The sequence below is a fragment of the Protopterus annectens genome, chromosome 6.part0 (genome assembly GCF_019279795.1).
Source record: "Protopterus annectens isolate FY-2018-M chromosome 6.part0, PAN1.0, whole genome shotgun sequence".
In the NCBI taxonomy this organism is placed as follows: Eukaryota; Metazoa; Chordata; order Ceratodontiformes; family Protopteridae; genus Protopterus; species Protopterus annectens.
Genome location: NC_056737.1, coordinates 1,929,172,821 through 1,929,193,993, shown reverse-complemented (window position 1 = coordinate 1,929,193,993; position 21,173 = coordinate 1,929,172,821). Strand labels below are relative to the sequence as shown.

The window sequence follows — 21,173 nt, the reverse complement described above, 5'->3', positions numbered from 1 at the left end:
ACAATCATAAGGCACTTTATAAACCTTATCAGGTAGTTTTTTTTAGAGGCAGGGTCTGGGAATCAGCAGCCTAAGAAGCTGCTAAAAAAGTGTCTAACAAGGCAGCAAGGAGAGGAGGGACAGCAGAGGGCTTAGGAGACTCCATTTGGAGGAGTTCATAATACTTCTTCTGGACGTCAGAAACCTGGGCACAATCACATTTAAAAAATTCCATCATGCACGACAGATAGCATCTCAAAAGGAAAGTTATTTAAAGGGAGAATCTGGGCTAATGGAGTCCTCCTGCTCAGAACCATAGTCTAATGGAGAAGGAATCTGAGAAGAATAAGTCAAAGACTCCTCTCCAGAGTCCAATTCCTCATCATAAGAGTTTTGCTTCCTAGGCCCTTCTTAAGAAGGGGGACAGAAACAGAAACTCCCTGGGGGGTTTCAAGGCCATAAGAGCATTAAACAACCCCTGAGTAAAATCCTGCCATTCATGCTGTGGATCCTTAGGAGTAGGGGGAAAAATGTTTTGTTTTCTGCTTTTTTTTTCAAAGGGACACCAGCCCTAAAGATCTTAGGTTTGTACACTTGCCGACGCTCAACGCTGCGGGATTCTCCTCCATAACAAGAATCTTCCAAACACCCCATGCTCCCTTGGATATGATCAGCTGTGGTTCCCCCTAAACATCCATAACAGATGGATACAGAGCTTCCGAGGATGTGTAAGATGACAGATCCATGGCTGCCCTCTGAAATGGTCATGGCAGAGGAATCCGACGGAACAACTGGATGATCTTCCAGGCTTTCACCAGCCTTGAGAAAGACATCCAGTGAATGCAATATAGTAGCCTTATCTGACCTAACTTTTTTGGTCATCTTCTTGGCAGATGGCTGACCTTCAGACCGGAAAGATTCCGACATCACACCCTGCGCCAACATCGTAAGACACTGGTTCTCTATGTAGATAGTCAAGGAGGAGAGACAACTATGAAAAGTCTTAGGGATAAACCCTTGACAAATTGGACACATTGTATGGTCATGAAAAGCAACCAAGCAAAACAAACACTGCTCATGACAGTCCTTCTGAGGAATCTGTCTCTCACACTGACATTTTACATTTCTGGATGACATGTAACCTCGCACCTAAATGAAAATGGAGAAGATAAGAAGAAAAACCTCAATTGGGCACTTATCTGAAATCGTCTTGGTAACCAGCAGAAACGAAGGAGCATTCAGACTGGCAGCAAAGAATTTCTGAGGTAGTTATGTCCATATGTTACCCTTATGCCTTAGGCTGAGAGCAGGAAGCATACATGTGATGTATGACATTCCTCTAAAAAAACGTAAGGCTTTGGTATACTGGCCAGACGTAGGGCTACCTTTGGCAGGGGATCCCTTTAGTAAGGAATACTGCAACAGTGATATGGAAGGTCATCAAACAATAATACAAAAACTGAGAAACTGGAAGCTCTTGTTTATAGATAGAGATAGCAAGATACAAGCAGTAAAAGTATTTTAGGTTCCATTAGTTTTATATACAGGTTAGGCATATTCTCATCAACCAGAGGAGAAGTTGTCAACAGTAATTAATAAAGAGTTGAAGGATTTTATCTGTGTAGTGAAGAGGCAAAGGGTCAAGTGAGATAAACTGATCCTTCCAATTGAACAAGGTGGTTGAGGATTACCTAATTTGAAGGTATATTTTAGAGCTACACAGTTAAGGCTCATATACATAACACAAGCAGAAAGCTATAATTCAAAGTGGAAAAGGATGATGAAGCAGGGGGGAATTAAAAAAAATAAGGAGAGAGTGGGATTTTGGGTGCACAATTCTTAAAAAAAAAATTGACAGCCATACAGAATACTACATTTATGAAGTAGCAGAAAGTATTCTAAGAAATGAGCCAACGCAAAATTGGAGAAAGGAGATTCTGCCGATGTGGATGACAATTAGGGGTACAGAGAACAGGCAAGGAGGCAGGAATTTACTAGAAAAAACTAGCAAAGGAAGCAAGGATTGGGAGCAAAGAACAACAGAGGAAAAGATAACAGACTGTGAAGAGGCCAAGAAGACATTTGGACTGCAGGTTAGAGACGGCCTTCCCTATAAGGGATTGATAGCACAGTATAGGCCAAAAGAAAGGGACAGGGGAATCCTAAGTGAAAGACCTGCTCTGGTATAGTTTTTAGCTAGATCTAGAACAGAAACTGCTGCTTAAAAAGGAATAACTACTTGGGCCTATAAAATATTGTACAATAACTGCAGAAATCAGAGGAGGTTAGAAAAGACTGGAAAGTGATACTGGATAAGCAATTCACAAGGAAACAATAGGAGGACATATGTATAGCTTCGAAGTATGCTATGCAACAAAGTCTACAAGATTTAGGATTTTTCTTGGAAGTGTTTGTATAGATATTTTTAGACCTCAAGCAGACTCCAAAAATGTTTTCCTCGGGTAGGTGGTAATTATTAGAGGTGTGATTGGGAAGAAATAGGTAACCAGGAGCGCAATGATTTGCAGATTTTAAAGGGAACATACATGACATGTATAATGTATGTTACTGGAAACATGTTAATATGGTTTATTTTCTTTTATATTAATGTATACTTGCCTATGTCTTAAGGTATAATTTAATAAAGGTGTTAAACATTAAGTAGATATTTGCCAATGTCTCTTCACCATACACTTCCAGCCCAGTTCTCTCTCTCTCCCCCCCCTAACTTACCATCCTGAATGTAAAAATAGCAAAAGAGTTGCATGTTCATTGGGAAGCGGTTCCATGAAGCCTCAACAATCCTGTGAGTCCAATAATTTCTCCGCTCACTCAGCAAGATGTATGCACTGCCAAGTGCAGCACCTTCTGAAAACTGCTCCCAGTTACCTCACTACAGATCTTCATTGGTCTTCTCCTGCCAAAATTCATGTATGCAATTAACCTGATAAGAATGCAAGTGTCACTGCACCTCTTACCTGGTTCAAGCTCAGGTTAACATTTGTTAAGTTACAACTCTCCTGTAAAAAGGCAAAGTGTTAAGAACCTTACTCTAAGGTGTGATATTAACATAATCAGAATTAACACCAACAAAGTTGAGCAAGAATATAAACAAATGAGAACAAACCTTTAAGCGTGAGGGATCTGCACAAGCATAGTTGCAGAGGTGACACTTGTAAGGTTTCTCCCCTGTGTGAATTCTAATGTGCCATGTGATCTTCTGTTTGTTTTTGGTCATATAATCACAGTCTGTACATTTATATACTCTTGTCCCTCCATGGCCCTTTACATGGTAGTCATATACCAACTGATGATGACAGGAAAAGTTGCAGAAGGGGCATGTCAGCTGCTTTTCATTTTCAAGGGTGGTCTCATGGCTTTCCATAAGATGCTGGACCAGCTGTTGCCTCTCTTTGGCTGCAAAGTCACAACATTCACAGCGGTAGTTAAAGTGGGCCTTCCTGTGCTCCTCCAATTCCTCCCTGGTGTTAAACTTCTCCTTGCAAATGCCGCATATCAGATGTGGGTGCTGTTTCTGCATGTGACATTTCAGAGTGGCCTCACTGTAGCATGTAAATGAACAATGCAGACAGCAGTAACAAACCTTCTGCTCATGTTTCCGCAGCACATGCTGTTTGAGGGCCGTTTCAGAACTAAATTTGGAATCACACTGGTTACAGGCAAACTGAAGCTCTCCATTGTGACAACTATTCATATGCCTAGTGATATCATTCTGATTGTAGCCACTGTAGTCACATAGCATGCAGAAGTGAGTTGGCTTCTTTTCATGGACTCTGAGTTTGTGTATTCTCAACTTTGAGTTTGTACCAAATGTCTGACTGCAGATGTCGCAAGTTATTCTGCCCATCCCTGTATGCAGAGATTCATGGGCCTCTAAACGATAACGTCTGGTCGTACTAAAATCACAGTAACTGCATTTGTATGGCTTAATACCCTCATGTTTAATTGAGATGTGCTGCTTCAGACAGCGGGCCTGCTTGCAGGTAAAGTTACAGAGTTCACATGTCAGCTGTGGTTTCTTACTGCACACAGACTGGTGAAGTTGTTTATGATGACTCAAGGCTTTGAAGGACTTGCAAATGAAAGAACAAAGGCTGCACTGGAATTCACCAGGTTTCATGCAACCCATTTTCTTGTGAGTTTTCATTGCTCTAGATTGGCTGCAAGTGAAAGGGCAAGAAGGGCAGGACAAGTTCCTCTCTTTATGGGTTCCATCTAGTTCAAAAAGTCCTCCTATATCAGCAGACTTACCCCAGTCTTCATCACTAGCAACTCCTTCACTGGTAGACTCCACCAAATTTCCTTCTTCCTCAGAATCTGTAAAACATTCTTCTTCCTCTGCATCCAGTTTATCAGCACCCAGTTCACTATGCTTTTTAATCTGATGTTTTCTCAGGATCCTTTTTGACTGAAATGTCATTGTGCAAATGTTGCATTCAAAGTGCTCCATTTTCCTGCACCCTTCTTCAACATGGCACAAAATAGTAGATTGTCTTGAACAGACAAATGTACAAAAATTGCAGTGGAACTTACCTTGCTCCAATATATATTTATCTGCTTTTGCAAATGTATTACTTTCTGATCCATCAAGAATATCAATATCACTAACCTGCAGTGTCTCCAGTTCTGAAATATTTTTTACAGGAAAGCTACCGCTGGGTGTAGTTTCTGCCAAAAGCTCTACATCAACATTCACAGGACACTCTGCTGCTACTGCCTGAAAGTCATGCTGGATTTCAGACTTGATTTCACTACATTTCTGCTGTAGTATACTAGTAATATCTACAGGAATCTCCATATCTGTACAAGCTTGATTAATCACACAACCATCAAAGGTACTTTGATCTTCATGAGAAGAACCTGAAAATAATCCATCATTACCTGGAATTACAACTGCAGAATCTAAAGTAATCTGATGTTCATCTTTGCTACTACTGCACTGTACATTATAGGCCAGTTTGGATAGAACTCTACTCTTTTTCAGAATCACTGGACATTTTTTAAGTATGTGTGTGTTTAGTCCTCTCTGCTGCTTGAAACTGGCTCCACATTCTTTACAAACCAGTGGAGACTTTTTCCCCTGGCAGCCTGATCTAGAGTGAAGTTGCATTGATTTTTCCTTCCTGGTAATATAAGCACATTTTTCACACTTATAAACATGAGTTTCTGACTGGACCACCAGCATCTGTACCCTTCCTTCTGAGACAAGTGTCTCTGCCTGCTCTTTGTCCTGTCTCCGCAAAGCTCTCATAACGGATTCAGACTGCAAAAGACTGCTGTCTTCTTCCTCATCAGGCTGGTCAGTATTGTCCTGGATAACTGATAAGTGGATGAAATCAGACTCATTAGGTACAAGAATACTCTGGTCACTACCGGATAGAATGCTGGGCTGCAGTACACTAATCCACATGTTCCCATCTTTATCTGCGTCATCTTGATCTGCTGAAACTACTTCTGAGCTACAGACTGATTCTGAAAGGTATATGTGGTCCTGGCCAATACCCAGAATCTCATCAGAGCTGCTGTTGCTTTTACCTTTGTCTGCTATGATTTCTATCACATTGCACTGCTCACTATTAGACTTATCAGTAGATTTTTTCTTAAGAATGTGACTTTCAAAGCTAGGAGGATGTTCCTGTATAACAAGACCTTCATTTGATTCCAGCTGGCTAAATGCTATACCAGATTCTGGATAGTTCCAAGATTCCACAACCCCATTCCTCGGAACAGATACATCTTTTGTCAGTTGATCTGACGTGGTGTTATGCAGGTCAAGATGGGTACTAAAGCCGTCTTCAAATGGTAAACCACAGTTCACTGTTGCTTCCTGAATGCCGTCAGTCTCACCACAGGTAGTATCAATGGTTGCTTGACTGCATGATTTCTCATCCCCTCCTCCCTTAATCTGATTTAATTCTTCTAATACCTTTTCAGTAGTTTCAGCTCCTTCATTTGGTTCCATTTGTGCAGGACAATCTTGAAAATTGGATGTATCAAAGACTTGTGAACACATTTCATCTGGACATTCTATTGTTAATGACTTGTTTTTCGGCACTTCGACTTTCTCTGAAGTGGGAGCATTTTCACTTGGTTTCTGAGTTGAATTTATATGATTATATTCTAGCACAATATCTGAAGCATTGCTAGCAAGCTCCTTATTAGCATAGTTGTCCAACCACTCTTTGTTCCCAGGAACATATCCATGAATTTTCCGTTTATGAAAAAAAAGGCTGGTGTTGCTGAATGTTCGGTATGAGCACAGAGCACAGCGAAACTCTTTCTGCTTGGTGTGCTTACAGTTCTCATGGTTGAGAAGAGCCTGCTTGTACTTGGTCTGGTAAGTGCAGTACTGACACTGAAATGTGGGCATCTGATAGTCCTGCGAATGTTTCATTTGTGTGTGCTTCTGCAGTTCATATTTGCGTTTACAAGCAAATCCACAGACCTCACAAATAAGTGACTTGGCTTGGTGACGTAGCTTGTGACTGGTGAGTTGGTCAACTCGATGGCACCGATATGAACACTGATTGCATTGGTACCTAAAGACAAAAATGCATGAATACATATAGTTTACTGCATTTTATTATAGTTTATTCATTTTTTTCCACCTGACATTCTGAAGAGCCAATCTAAAGAAGGATCAAACAGAATGTATCCAGAGAGCTTACACTCCCATTTCTGTTTTACAGTAGAGAGTCAATTATCTGAACGTCAATTATCCGAAACATCAATTATACAAACACTTTCTTCCAAAGTTTTTGTGTAGGAAAATCAAAGTCTGAATATGTAAATGTTATACATATTCACTTGTGCATGTTTTTTGAGCTTGTAGCCACTCGTGTGGAAAATATTTTTTATTGTCCACTGAAATCACTGAATGGTTGAAAAATGTACTCCCTGCATGCAGAAAAAACAAGATTTTAGAAGTTTTTTTTTTAATCTGGTACAATGTACGTTTGATTATCCGAACAGTTTGATTATTCAAATTACCCTAGGTTCCAATTAGTTTGGATAATCGACTCTCTACTGTATCCATTTTTTTTCCACCTAACATTCTGAAGTGAGTTAAACAGAATATATTCATATAGTTTATACATTTATTCCTGTTTAACACTATCAAGTGCTAAACTCTAAGGTTGCTTTATTTTTTAATTAAATTTAAATCAGTCATACTGTAAAAGTAATAGAAAAACTTCTTGGTCTACAAATGACATATCTCTTAGAAAAAAATGACATAATGCCCACCTTAAGTATATTCATGAACTGTTACTTGTTGCATCAAGTTTCTCTGCCTGATTTCCATATATGCCAAGGTCACATATAAGCTTAACAGCAGGAGTAACAGGGCTACCACTAAAAGGGACTGTACAGCGTGCAACACTTCAGAGCAGGGTTCTCAAATGCAAATCTCATTGGGATGAAATACATTTATTCTCTGCCATATGCAAACATCTGTAGCACTTAAATCTTGCCTATGCAGAAATATGTGAGGAGGAGATACAGCACAGGAATGTTAAACATACTGTTCCTGCTCAACTGCTACTAGGCATACTTTGTACATTTGCATTTTGCTTACATTTACTAAGCTGAACACCAAGTTTGCAGTTGATACATCTACCACTCTATGTATACATGTATCATGAATTCATCCATTTAAAGCACAAACTACACTTTCTTCTGCTTAACTCTTACATTTATTTAAAGTTTGTTAAACAGGTAAGTGATCTAGTCCAAGGAGCCTTTTCATCCACAGTCTAGGCCTCAAAGGCAAAGACAATAGCAAATGCAAAGGCACAGAACATGTACAAAAGCATATTTCCAAACAGAATGTGTAAATAAACAGTAGGTACAGTATCTGGTTATAAGGTGTGTAACAAGTTTTCACAAGCAGCTAGGAAACAGTCTAACAGATGATGTAATGTGATCCTATCTCACCTGCATTCATTACTGACGGGCTCTCGGCTCCGACTCGGCCACTATAACTAGCACGAAGTCTCTCATTGGCTGGGCTAACCCTGTATCCCAGGATGCATCACGCCCAAACCCCCAGATCTCGTTTGCCGCTCTTAGAGTAATGACGTGGTCTCGACTTGGCTGTGGCTAAGTACCCTCTCTTTTGTTTTTGAACTTATAGCTTCGGGTTTATTATACCAAAAAAGCTATTCTAATAGCTACATTGTCTGTTGTATCCATTGTTGTGAGATTGCGTTTGTTGTTGGTTAATCCTTCTGTTTGGCGGGCTAGGCCCGTTTAAGTTAGAGGGCCTTTGCCCTATCTTGTGTTGTTAGTGTTCGGGCGTTTAAGTTAGAGCCCTTTCCTCCCTTCCCTACCTTGTGTTGCTGAGTGTGCTTCGTGTGATTTATTGTGTAAATTCGAAATATTGTTGCTGCTTGTGGATTATGTTCCTTATGTCAGGCAAGGAACCAAAAGAACATAAGCCATCTGGCTTTAAAAAATGCGCCAAATGTGCGTATAAGATGTCGCTGTCTGATGGCCACGCCATCTGTGTATATTGTCTCGGTGCCATACACTTGCAGGAATCCTGTTTTCTCTGCCAGGGTTTTACAGGAGAGAAAAAATAAATTTATCCTCAAGGGTTTGATTAAACCCTCCTTTGAGGAAACTTTGGCGCCCTCTCCTCCTTCTGAGAAATCCAGTTCCAAGTCTTAAATGAAGTCTCTGGCTCCGACTAGTTCATCGGAGCCTCCGGAGAAAAGGTCTAAAACTACATCTCCTTCCTCGGCTCCACTGGTCTCGGAGCCGCAGGAAGCACTGTCCAAGGCTATGTCTCCTTCCTTGGCTCTACTTGTTTCGGAACCGCAGGAAGTATTGTTTGTTGCGGGGTCAGCTTCTTCGACTCCTCAGTCATCGGCGCAGAAGGAGGTTGCGGTGGTTCTCGAGCCTGCTTCGGCTCCGATCCTTTTGGAGCCGATTCGGAGCCGTTCCCCCAGTCTTGTCTCTGCTCCAACAGCGAAAGTTTCTCGACCCCCATCTGTCTCCTCCAAGTCCTCCAGGCTCTCGGATTCGGATGTCGATAGGGTGGTCCAGAGGCTCCTCCAGTCACCAGTGTTAACTAAATTATTTTTGGCTCCAGCCCAGTCGGCTCCGGAAACAGCTACTATATCGGTTCCGTTTCTTCCTCCTCCGACAACTTCGGTGTCGTCGGAGCCGGAGTCTGCCGAATTGAAGTCCCTGGGTCGGCTCCGAAACCTCCTGCTAGTCTTTCGGATCCGACATCAGCTCCAACCTTTTCCATTCCTTCTACACGTTTCGGTACACGGGTGTCCTCAGTCGAACCCAAGGGGGATACATCGGGGCTTCAGACTGCGGAACCGAGTCTTCCCCTTGGTGCTTTGGCTAGGGGTACCCCAACTCCGGTCATGGTCTTGGAGGTGGGTTTTTTGTCCGATTCTGGTGGACCTGCCTTCGAGGCTATGAGGAGCGTGCTGGCCAAGTCCATAGTGACTTCACCTAAATCAGCAAATCCTTCCCTAAACGCTGTGACTAGAGCTTCTGGTGCCCCCCTATCTCTGGACAGCGGGGTTCCTAGGCCTGAGGATACCTCCATGTGTGGTCCCCTACTTTCTGAGGGCCCTTCAGAGTCTGTGCCTGAAGAGCCTCCCAGGAAGAAGTTGTGTAAGAGGAAGCACGTAGACTCCCCAGATGAGTCTGTCACCTCGGACACCAACCTCGATGATGCAGAAGGGTCCCCGAAGTCGTCCTCTGATGATGTCTCATTCTCCGATATCCTGGAGATCTTGAGACAGCGGGGTGACTGGCCATCCAAAAACCCTTCTGAGGAGGAGTCGGTCTTCCTCAAGGCCTTCGGAGCTCAGCCTTCTGCCTCCTGGGTGTCTCCACCCTTCGATGAATTATTGGATCTTATTTGTCGAAGGGTGTGGGAACACCCTGACTCTGTGGAGCCAGTTCCTAGCCGCCCCATTAAGTTCTTTTCTGCACCTCCTGGAAAATAATTTTTGACCAAGGGAGTACCTGTGGATGCTATGGTGGTGGCGTCTGCCACCCAGCAGGACGTGGCAGAGGCTTCTACTTCCATCCATCCTCCTAATAAGGAGTCTAGGAGTATGGATAGGTATGGGAAGCGTACCCTGTCTTCAGCGACCTTTACATTGCGGTTGCTGAATTACTTGTGTCATTTTACGCGGCTCCAAAGGGATCTCATAAAGGAGTTGGGAGATACCCTGTCGGGTAACTTGCCTGAGGCATTGGCCCAGTCTGTTAACGCCCAGCTGTCTACCCTTTCTTCCATCATCAACTCATCCATGAGGCTCATATCTTATGCAGCCGAGGGGGCAGGTAGAGCAACGAGTTAGCGCGTAGCCCTTAGGAGGCAAGCTTGGATGCGCTTGTGTCATTTTGCGGAGGCTTTCACGGATGCCCCATTTGACAGGTCCTCCCTTTTTGGACCCAAAGTGAAAGACACTAGATGTGAGCAGGAGGGTAAGACTGTCTGCCATTGGGGCCCGTTTTTCGCTTCCCACTAGACCTTATCCCAAGGCTCAGAGGGGAGGGAAAATGTGGTTCAGAAAGTCTCAAAAGTCTTCCCCTGCCCATCAAAGTGACCCCCCCTCCAGGGGAAGAGGAGGGGGGAATTTTAATGGAAGGCATCGCCCTACAGGCGGTGGAGGCCCCCGCAATACAGGAGACCACGAGTCCTTTCATGGTTCCTCCTACCAACGTCCCTGAGGGATTACCTGACTGTGCGTCTCCGGAGTCAGTCGGGGGTCATTTTTCAGAGCATCTTCAGGCCTGGGAGTCCATCACTCAGGATCGATGGGTGCTTCGTATCATCACTGGAGGTTACACCATTCCCTTTAATCGTCCCCCCCCCTGCCATCAAGAAAAATCCCAGACGTTCCACCCAGTCAATGGGATCAGGCAGCTATAGAGGTCTCAAAGCTGCTAGAAAAAGGAGTCATCCAACCAGTCCCCGCAGACCAGATCGGATTAGGAACTTACTCAAGGTTATTTTTGGTGCCAAAAAGAACAGGGGACTTGAGACCTATTCTGGATCTCAGCCGTCTAAACCGCTTTGTAAAGAAGTCCAAATTCCGAATGGTCACTTTGCAATCCATTTTCCCATTGCTGGAAAAAGGAGTATGGATGTGCTCCCTCGATCTCAAGGATGCCTATTATCACATCAATATAAACATGGCTTCCAGGAATCATTTATGCTTCTGGCTGGGAGCCAGTCATTTTCAATTCCGGGCCCTGCCCTTTGGTCTCACCACAGACCCCAGGATGTTCACCAAGTGTCTGACAGTGGTGACAGCTCACCTGAGACATCTAGGATTCCAGGTGTTTCCTTATCTAGATGACTGGCTCCTCACCGCCCCCACCAGGCATCTACTTGTTCAAGCCACGAGAGCTACTGTCAAATTGTGCCATCTTCTAGGGATTTCATTCAACTGGGCAAAATCTGTACTGCTGCCATCACAGCATGTTGCCTTTATCGGCGCAGAGCTAGACTCTGTAGAGATGAGAGCTTTCCTACCGACAGAGAGAATAAAAGTGTTACAGGCCCAAGTCCTGGCTTTACTACCCCGGGGAAAAGCCCAAGCCAGGATGGTTCTTCAGTTGCTGGGATCAATGGTGGCTACCATTCTCCTACTTCTGCTAGCCAGGTTACACATGCAAATACTTCAGTGGCTCCTTTCGGCCCAGTGGTCATATCAGGAACGCTCCTTGTCCCATCCGATTCTCATCGCGGAGAGATGCCGGCAAGATCTGCATTGGTGGCTTCTCTCCTCCAATCTGGATCAAGGGAGACCCTTGAGCCCCCGTCCCCTATTGCCACAGTAACCACGGACGCCTCCCAGATAGGGTGGGGGGGCATTATCTGGGCGAGACGGTCCAAGGTACGTGGCAAGACCACGAGGTTCACTTGCATATCAATGTTCTAGAGATGAGAGTGCTTCTAGCGTTGCAGGCACTTCACAGCTCTCTTCCCAGGGGAACTATTGTGATTCTTTCCGACAATATGTCGGTTGTCTGGTATCTGAACAAGCAGGGAGGAACCAAGTCCTACCCCGTTTGCAGGGAGGCCATGAGAGTGTGGAATTGGGCGATCACTTCCCAGCACTTTCTAGTAGCAACGCACATTCCGGGGAAGTCCAATGTAATAGCAGACAGGCTGAGCAGAGCTATTCTGATGCCTCACGAGTGGTCCCTGAACGACAGAGTGGCTGCTCAGATCTTCTCCAAGTGGGACCTTCCCTGCTGTGACCTCTTTGCCAGCCCCCTGAATGCAAAGTACAGCAATTTTTTCAATCTGATCCCCCCACAGGGGGAGTCACCCAGGGATGCTCTAGTCCACAATTGGCCCTCCGGTCTGCTCTACGCCTTCCCGCCGGTCCCTCTTCTACCAAGAGTGATTCAGAAGGCTACCTGCTTGGGAAGCAAGATGATTTTGATTGCACCACACTGGCCCCGTCAAGTTTGGTTCCCCTTCCTTCGGAAGTATGCGGTGGATGATCCTTGGATTCTGGACCCAGCTCCAGACCTATTGACTCATCAGTCAGGACAGCTCCATCTATCCTTACGAACACTCAAGCTCGCTGCCTGGCTCCTCCACTTCCGACCTTAGTCAGACAGCATATCTTTACCCCAGAAGTAGTACATATTCTGTCTTCCTCCCACAAGTCTTCTACTAGGAAAATATACTCTAGTAAATGGAAGAGATTTGCAATTTGGGCTCAGCAACGTGATCTTGATCCCTTTACAGCCCCGGTGTCGGCGGTGTTAGATTTCTTAGCAACACTCTTTAGACAGGGCTCGGCTGCCTCCACTATAAAGGTTCAGTTGGCAGCAATCTCCAATTATGTTGCACATGAGCCTTCCCTCATGGGTCATAAGCTGTGTAAAGCCTTTCTGAAAGGAGCCTGGTTGCTTTGCCCTCAGGTTTCGGAACCCATTTTGCCATGGGATTTAGATGTGGTGCTCAGAGATTTGACGTCTTCTCCCTTTGAGCCAGCAGCCTCCTGCAAATTGAAATTTCTGTCATAGAAGACTGCCTTCTTGGTAGCCATAACTTCAGCCAGAAGAGTATCGGAGCTTCAAGCCCTTTATGTTAAACCTCCTTATTTAATTTTTCATAAGGACAGAGTATCTCTGAGAATTAATCCTTCTTTTCTCCCTAAGGTCTCTTCTGCCCTTTGTCTCCACCAGTCTCTTGAGCTTCCGGTCTTTTTTCCACGGTTTTCCAACAAAGCGGAATACAAATTTCACCAGTTGGATGTGCATAGACAACTGAGGTTTTATTTAAATAGGACACAACAGGAGAGGAAATCAGATCAGTTGTTTGTGTCCTTTTCGGACAATAGAATTGGCAGATCTGTAACTAAGGGCACCATAGCTAAGTGGATTAGAGACTGTATCTCATTTATTTATGCATTAGCGGGTAAGGATCTTCCCTTTCCAGTTAAGGCACATTCTACCAGGGCTATGTCAACTTCAGTGGCCTTTCATGCTAGACTATACATAGATGAGATATGTGCAGCGGCTATTTGGACTTCTCCACATACCTTTATTTCTCATTACAAACTGGACGTGGCCTCTAGAGGTCAGGCTTCCTTTGGTTCCACAGTGCTCAGGAGTGTTTTCCAGTGAGCCTCCCGGGATTTAGGTGCTAGGGACGCTGTCCCGTCAGTAATGAATGTAGGCGACATAGGATCACATTACATCTATGTCGTGATCCATCTCGCCTACATTCTTACGTACCCACCCTCCTTCCCCCAATCAGATCCAGCTTCACAAAGGCCTATTTTAATTCTAAACCATGATAAGAAAGTGTTTATGTGTATAATGGCTAAAAGAATGGCAAAGGTGTTTCAGAACATAACAAATATGGATCAATGTGGTTTTGTGGAGGGGAGGCAAACATTTGACATTAACAGAACAAGAATAATCCAGAGGGAGGCAAAATGTAAGAAAATATAACTATTGTATTGGGTCTTGATGCAGAATAAGCATTCAACAGAGTAAGCTGGGATTCCATGAGCAGGGCCAATGACAGCATTTGCATTCCTCAACACAATAATATGATTATTTAAGAAACATTCAAGTGTGTGTGTGTGCGTGTGTGTGTGTGTGTGGGGGCTCTGTCCTCTTTTCCTTTTATTTGTGTTATATTTAGAACCACTGGCAAAGAAAATAAGGGACTCAGAAATTCAAGGATACAATTGTTATGGTAATCATGAAAAGTTGTCTTTATTTGCAGACAATATTATTTTGTACTTGATAAAACCAGAAAATGACATCTCAGTGCTGTGGAACATTCTGAGACAGTTTCAAGTCTTTTCAGGATCTATAGCTGTAAACTATGTAAACACATTGGTCTGACAATACCAATATTTATGGGGACATGATAAAATGAAGTACTTAGGAGTATAGATTAAAAATGATTCTGTGCTGGCAGCTAAGGATATGTGGGAAGAGACAAAACAAAAGATAACAGAAAAAAACAAGGACTTGGAAGCTCTTGTTTATGGATATGAATAGTAAGATACAAGCAGTGAAAATGTTTTTAGCCCCTTTAGTTTTATACACAGGCCAGGCAATTTTTTTATCAAACAGGCAAGAAATCGTGGAGCTCAATTAATAAAGAGTTGAAGTTTTTATCTGGGAGAGGAAGCGAGTAAGAGTCAAGTTAGATAAAACAACCCTTCCAAAAGAACAAAGTTGTTTGGGATTACTTGATTTGAAGGGATATTTTATAGCTACATGGTTAAGGCTCCTATATATAGCATAAACAGAAAGCTATAATTAAAAGCGGAAATAGATGATGATGATGAAACGGGGAAGCTCAACAAATAAGGACTGAGCGGTATGCTGGATGCAGATCTTTAAGGAGAGCAACAATAGCCACACAGAATATTATATTCATAAAGTAGAAGAAAGTGCTCCAAGTAAGCCAACATAGAAATGGAGGAAGGAGATGCTGCCAATAGGGATGACTGCAATTAGGGGTAGATAGACTAGACAAGGCAGAACAGGAATTTACTAGAGAAAACCGTCAAAGGAACCAAGGTATTTGTAGTAAATAATTAGAGATGGAAAGGTAACAGAATGTGAACAGGCCAAGAATACATTTGGACTGCAAGCTATTGACTGCCTTCCCTATCAAGGGATATATATCAGAGTACATTAAAAGAGAAAGGGATAGGAGAATCCTAGACAAAAGACCAGCACTGGTAGAGTTTTTAGATGAATCTAGAACAGAAGCCTTTGCTAAAAAAAGGGATAATTAGCAGGGTATTTAAAATGTTGCATGATAACTATAGGAATCAATCAGAGGAGGTTAGAAAATATTGGGAAGACAGATTGTATAAGCAATTAAAAAATGGGGAAATATATGTATGACTCCCACATATGTAACAATGTCTAGAAGATTTAGGATTTCTGCTTGGAAGTGTTTGCATAGGCTTTTTTTTTTTTTTATCCCAACCCAAGCAGACTCCAAAGAATTTTTCCTCAGGTAGATTGCAAATACTGGCAGTGTGATGGGGAAGAAAGAGGTAATTAGCACCATATTTTTGTGAGTGTAATCAGTTGGCAAGTTTTAAAAATTCCCTACAGGCTACTCTGTTGGAAATACTGTGTGAGCAAAATGGTGTAACTAAGGAAATTATTATTTATTTATTTTTTTTAACTGGGATATAGGATCTGAAATGCCTAAACACTGTATAAGGCCTTGCTAAGTTTAATTCTGGTGGCTGCCGAAAAGCAATTACTAGAAAATGGAAATCAAAGTCTAAATCAGCCACATTTGAAATAGTGAATATAGTAACACAGATAAAAGAACTGAAAGTAGAAGCTTTAGAAAAGGGTAGGAGCAAATTATTTAGAAAAGGGAATTGAGTAAGCTATGTAATGTTGGATTGACAATGACTGTACAGAAGGTTATACAATGTTTGCAACTGAGAATATGACAATATGGTTTGTTTTCAGTTGCATGATTGCCCATATAAGTGATAATTCTATAAAGCTAATTGCAAAATACAATTCAACAGGTAGACACTAAATGATATGTAAACTATCTACAATATGTACATCCAAGAATTTCATAGGCAGCAGTATTTGTATAAGTAGAAGTTACCCTGAGTGACAGTATTTGTTGTTAATAAACAGGTCACAATGAGAAAACCTTGTCTGTTGCTTTATCCTGTATCTCTAAAACATTTACATTTGTTCTCCTGACAAAACATCCCATTTTTTTTCATAAAAAGTAGTATATTATCAAGTAGCCTTATGTTGCCTGGTACTGTGTTTCAGTAGGCTGGGACAATTTTGGTGAATAACTTCTCTGTAAAGGAAAGTTTAACAGGTGGCCTGATAAGCTGTAGTATATGATTGTTTCAAAAACAATGGGTTAGTGCAATGACATTTAATGAGCTGTTTAATGGAGGGCAGTATTTTTCTTGTAGCATTTTGAATTTGACAGTATTTAAGCAAGTAGGAGGCCCTATCTATCACAGGCAACCATTTATGTTTTATAAGGGCAGTGCAGTGTTGTTTATGACATGTTTAATGATTTTGGACCTTAGTACCATGCTTTCTGCAGTTTGCAATGCTTTAGCGTTGTGTGAGAAATTTAAGGTAATAATTTGTAGAGTGTTTCCCAGTCTTGGGAGCAGTATGTTAATGTTGCTTCAGGAGACACGAAATTTGATATAGGTTTATAGAATAGTACTAAGCTAACTGCCCTTGTGAGCCATTTTAAGCCTAGCCAATTATCTCTTGTGAGACTCAAACCCTGCACCTTGTGTTTGTAAGGCAAACACCTTAACCATTAGGCCACCCTCCCATTATCTTACAGAAACTCTTTAGCTGTTTCATTACTCTATCAGCCTGGAGTTCTGTGTGAGAAATAAAGTTGAAATATTCGTTTAGGGTAATACCAAGGCATCTTTGGCAATATGAGACGCATGGGAGTATGTCTGTTAGTAGGTCTATGATGAAAATGTCAACAGTAAAGTACTGATCCTTTAAGGACACCTTGATTTAAACCACAGGTACCTGAGTTACTGGTTACACCTATAACTCTACAACATCTCTTAAGCAAGGTAACTTTTGACCCACAATGAAATAAATGTACCAGGATCTTTACAAGGCTGATTAAGCTGAAAGCGCATGTCTGTTGTTTTGTTTTGGATTTCTTGGATTTACTTTAAAGTTTTTACTTTGTCATGCTTGGGACTTTAACTTTGAGCTCGGATTTAGATTTTTTAACTGAAGTGTTTGATTTTAACAGTTCTGCCTGGTAACAAGATCTTTTTACCCCAAGCTATTGAACCACAGTATTACTTCCTTTGAGATCCCAGAGGCGCTAAGTTTGTTGAGTAAATGGAAGTGCTCCATTGTCTAGAATGCTCTACTGAGATTAAGGAGCATGGCCCGTGTGAGAAGACCACTGCCCATGCTATTATACATATGGTTGATATGGGTATATAAAGCAGATGTGGCACTAAAGTTGGGTCAGACATCATGCCATCTGTTTGACAGGATATCATACTTTTGTAGGCATCCCAGAATCTGCTCCTGTAGTAACTTCTTCAGTATTATCTTGGTCAGAGGGCATAAGCTAGAAATTAGTCTATAGTCTTAGGACAAGGACTCTTTGGAAGGGGGGCTATTACTGTGTGTGTTTGAAGCTGTGGGGGCAGCAGTAACAGTAAGGTTAAAGATATGCACAATGGCCTTGCACAACATCTTACTGCCTAGCTTTAATAATTAGGGAATGAATGGTGTGAAAGTCAGGAATATAACTATAGTTTAATATTTCTAATATTATTTGTATGTTCTTTGCCTTTACAGCTCTAAAGTAGAATTTGAAGTAGTTTAGGTACCAGTGAACAGATGCTGATCGAGCAGCTGGGTGGGGGTCAGGAAAGAGTAAGGCACTAGCTGGTGGTGGATTTGCCATGTTATTTATAAAATCAATAACAGTATCACAGGCCTGGCTCTTATTAGGGATATTTTTAAGGAAGACTCCATTATTTACAATGTTTTTGACAACATGCCAGAAAGCCTTGAAGTGGATGAAGTTAAGTTTTCGAGAATTTGTAATACATTACACTTTTGCAGCCATGGCGTTAAAACATCACACTGCAATTTCAGGAAGTGTAAGAGCTTGTTTAAATTTTCAGGATCAAATTTCCATGTTTTCCAAGCAATGGCTCTTTCTTTAATGTGTACTTTTCACTCTTTAGTTAGCTAAAGGGATTTTAATGATTGTAGCTTAAGTTTTATTTTTTTAAGTGGATAAAGTCTTTCCTGGATAGATCTGAGCAGATGTAAGTGCACAGGCCAGTTGCTGTGTTACAGCTTAAAAAGACTGAATCCCAGCTGATATGGTTGAGCTCCTCAATATGTTGCCAGCAATTGACTCCATCACGCACCTGGTACAAACAATTTTGAATGATGCCTTAGGACATTTAAGGGATCAGTAGGTAACAGGGTCATAGTCATTTACCAAATTGTGCTGAATTTGTATAGAGTTCAGATTATTGGAAATATTATTGATAAAAACATCTACAATTGAGAAATGCTGTGTGTGGTTAGACCTGATCCCCTTGGATACCATTTGTGCTGGACTGTGCGTTGACAGCAGTCTATTCAATTATTTGTTTATGATCATTTTCCCAATCAAGTCTGAGATATCTAGAATAAAGAGTTTGCGATGCTTTATGTGGGGAAAATGACTTCCAAGGTCTCAGAGAAAACTTGTGAAGAGGAAGTATACAGATGACCACAATACTAATTTTAGTGTGCCCGCTGATCACTATTTCTAAGAGATGTCAGTCAAGCAGCGAGTCTTGTAAAGAGTAACTTTTGTGCAATTAGTTTGAGGGTCAGTCTTACAGAATCATCAATAAGGAGCATAACCCCCTTGTATAGTCTCTGGTCCACTGAAAATAAAGGTATCAAAATTAGCTCCAAGGAATGCAAAGAACCATTAGGAGTCTTTACGCAATGTTTCTGTGACTGCCAGTAACTTTGTCTTGTACACAGTAGCCCATGTTTCAAAAGCTTGCCCATTTATTACTTAGATTACAAGCATTCATATGCCGTATTGATAAGTTTCTTGCTATTAGGATTTGTGGCCTGGGTTAGTTCGGTATCCTATAACAGAATTAAAATAATTACTGTCAATGTGACTATCCCTTCATGGAAATGGAGTATGGCTCTAATAGGGACTTTATGGAAAAAGAATATATGTCTTACCATAACGTTCTATTTGTATTGTTGATCCTCGTTCAGTCATTACGCATGGGTATTGTTTCCGATCTCGGAACCGAGCCGGCCATTTTCCAAGCTTGCGTTAGCTTCAAACTCTCGAGCTAAACTCTTACCTACAATCCCCCTCCCCCTATTACCTCAGATTGAGTTTGCAAGTCAAAGAAGGTAGAGGCTACCTATGGTCAAATAACCTACGAGAATCGGATGGTAAGATCCATTAGAAACCACAGGAGGGGGAAGGAGGGAAGGTCGTAATGACTGAACAAGGATCAACAATACAGATGGAACGTTATGGTAAGACATAACTTCTTTATCTGATATTGTTAATCCTTGTTCATTCCTTATGCATGGGACAGAGTCCCCAGCTACCTCTATTCCTGGGAGGCTCTCATGGAAGGACATTCCTGAGCACCATAGAACTGAAAGATGCTCTTCCCCTGGAGGCCAAATCCAATTTGTTATGATTGATGACAGTATGAGGCATAGCCCAAGTTGCAGCTGCACAGATGTCATGTAAAGAAGCTCTGGCATGGAAGCAGCAGAAGTTGCCACCGACCTTGTTGAATGAGCTTTCATGGTAGTAGGCAACGAGATATTATGTTGTGTATAAATAAAGGTCACACAGTCCTTCAACCATCTAGCTAATGTGACCTTAGCAACAGCAGATCCTAATCTAGGTCCAGAAAAGGCCAAAAATAACTGGTCAGATTTATGAAAAGGTTTAGTACTGTTTAAGTAAAAATGGATTTGCCTGTGTATATCTAGGGTATATAGGCAATACTCTCCTCTGTCTGAATGATTGGGAAGAAAACTGGCAATTCAATGGCTTGACTAATGGACATTTCAGAGATCACTTTAGGCAGAAATGACGGATTAGTTCTCAGAGACATTCTATCTCTATGAAAAATCAAGTATGGACTCTTGATACATAAGGCTTGAAGTTCAGAAATACGTCTGGCAGAAGTAATAGCGACCAAAAACAAGGTTTTCCATGACAGATACTTGAGGCCGCAAGAAGAGGCTGGTTCAAAAGGTGACATTGTCAGAGCTTGTAGAACTAATGATAAATCCCATGGTTGAACAGGTTCTCTAAAAGGTGGCTTCAGATGATTCACACCTTTTATGAAGGTCTTGCACAATTTATGAGACATAAGAGAGGAATCTTGGACACCCTCATGAAAATTAGAAATTGCAGCCAAATGAACTCTAATAGTAGAGGCCGATAGACCCGATTGAAACAGGTCGGCCAGATAGTCTAGTATTATAGACACTGGTACTGAAAAGGGGTCTACTTGTTTATCTTTCAGCTAACAGGTACTTCTTTTCCACTTGCTCAGAAAAGTAATTCTAGTGGAAGACTTATGAGAAGCAATGAGAATATCATGTACTGGTAAAGATCACTCTGCCTGGCAATCAAGGGAATTGGGGGAGCCAAGCCGTGAGCTTCAGGCTGTTCAAGTTGGGATGAATCAGGTTCTGTGGGTGTGAGATCAACTCCGGGGTTGGATGGAGAAATTCATGGTCGATCTAGTAGGTGAGACCAAAGGAAGGGGAACCGAATCTGTCGAGGCTAATATGGTGCTATGAGGATCACCTTGCTCTTCAACCGACGGGCTTTCTTCAAAAACTGGGGAATGAGGGGAAAGGGTGAAAATGCGTAAAGAAGACCCGAGGGCCAATTGTGGACTAGAACATCCCTGGGTGACTGCCCCGGAGGGGGAATCAGGGTGAAGTAGTTGCTGCATTTGTAGTTGGTCGGGGATGCAAAGAGGTCGCAGCAAGGATGGCCCCAGTGGTGGAAGATCTCCACCTATCAAGGGATTCAGGGACCACTCGTGAGGTTGAAGAATGCACCTGCTGAGTCCGTCTGCTATCATGTTGGAACTCCCGGGAATGTGCGTTGCTAGAAGAAA

General features: G+C 42.2%; 1 protein-coding gene across 1 annotated transcript in view; it reads right to left on the bottom strand.

Annotated features, from left to right (window-relative positions):
* ZNF142 (zinc finger protein 142) overlaps nucleotides 1-21,173 on the bottom strand; it is a 597,391-nt gene that overhangs the window by 259,078 nt on the left and 317,140 nt on the right. Inside the window, exon 4 of the mRNA XM_044075236.1 lies at nucleotides 3,107-6,539. Coding sequence (XP_043931171.1) covers nucleotides 3,107-6,539 — 3,433 coding nt within the window. The remainder of the gene's footprint in view (nucleotides 1-3,106; nucleotides 6,540-21,173) is intronic.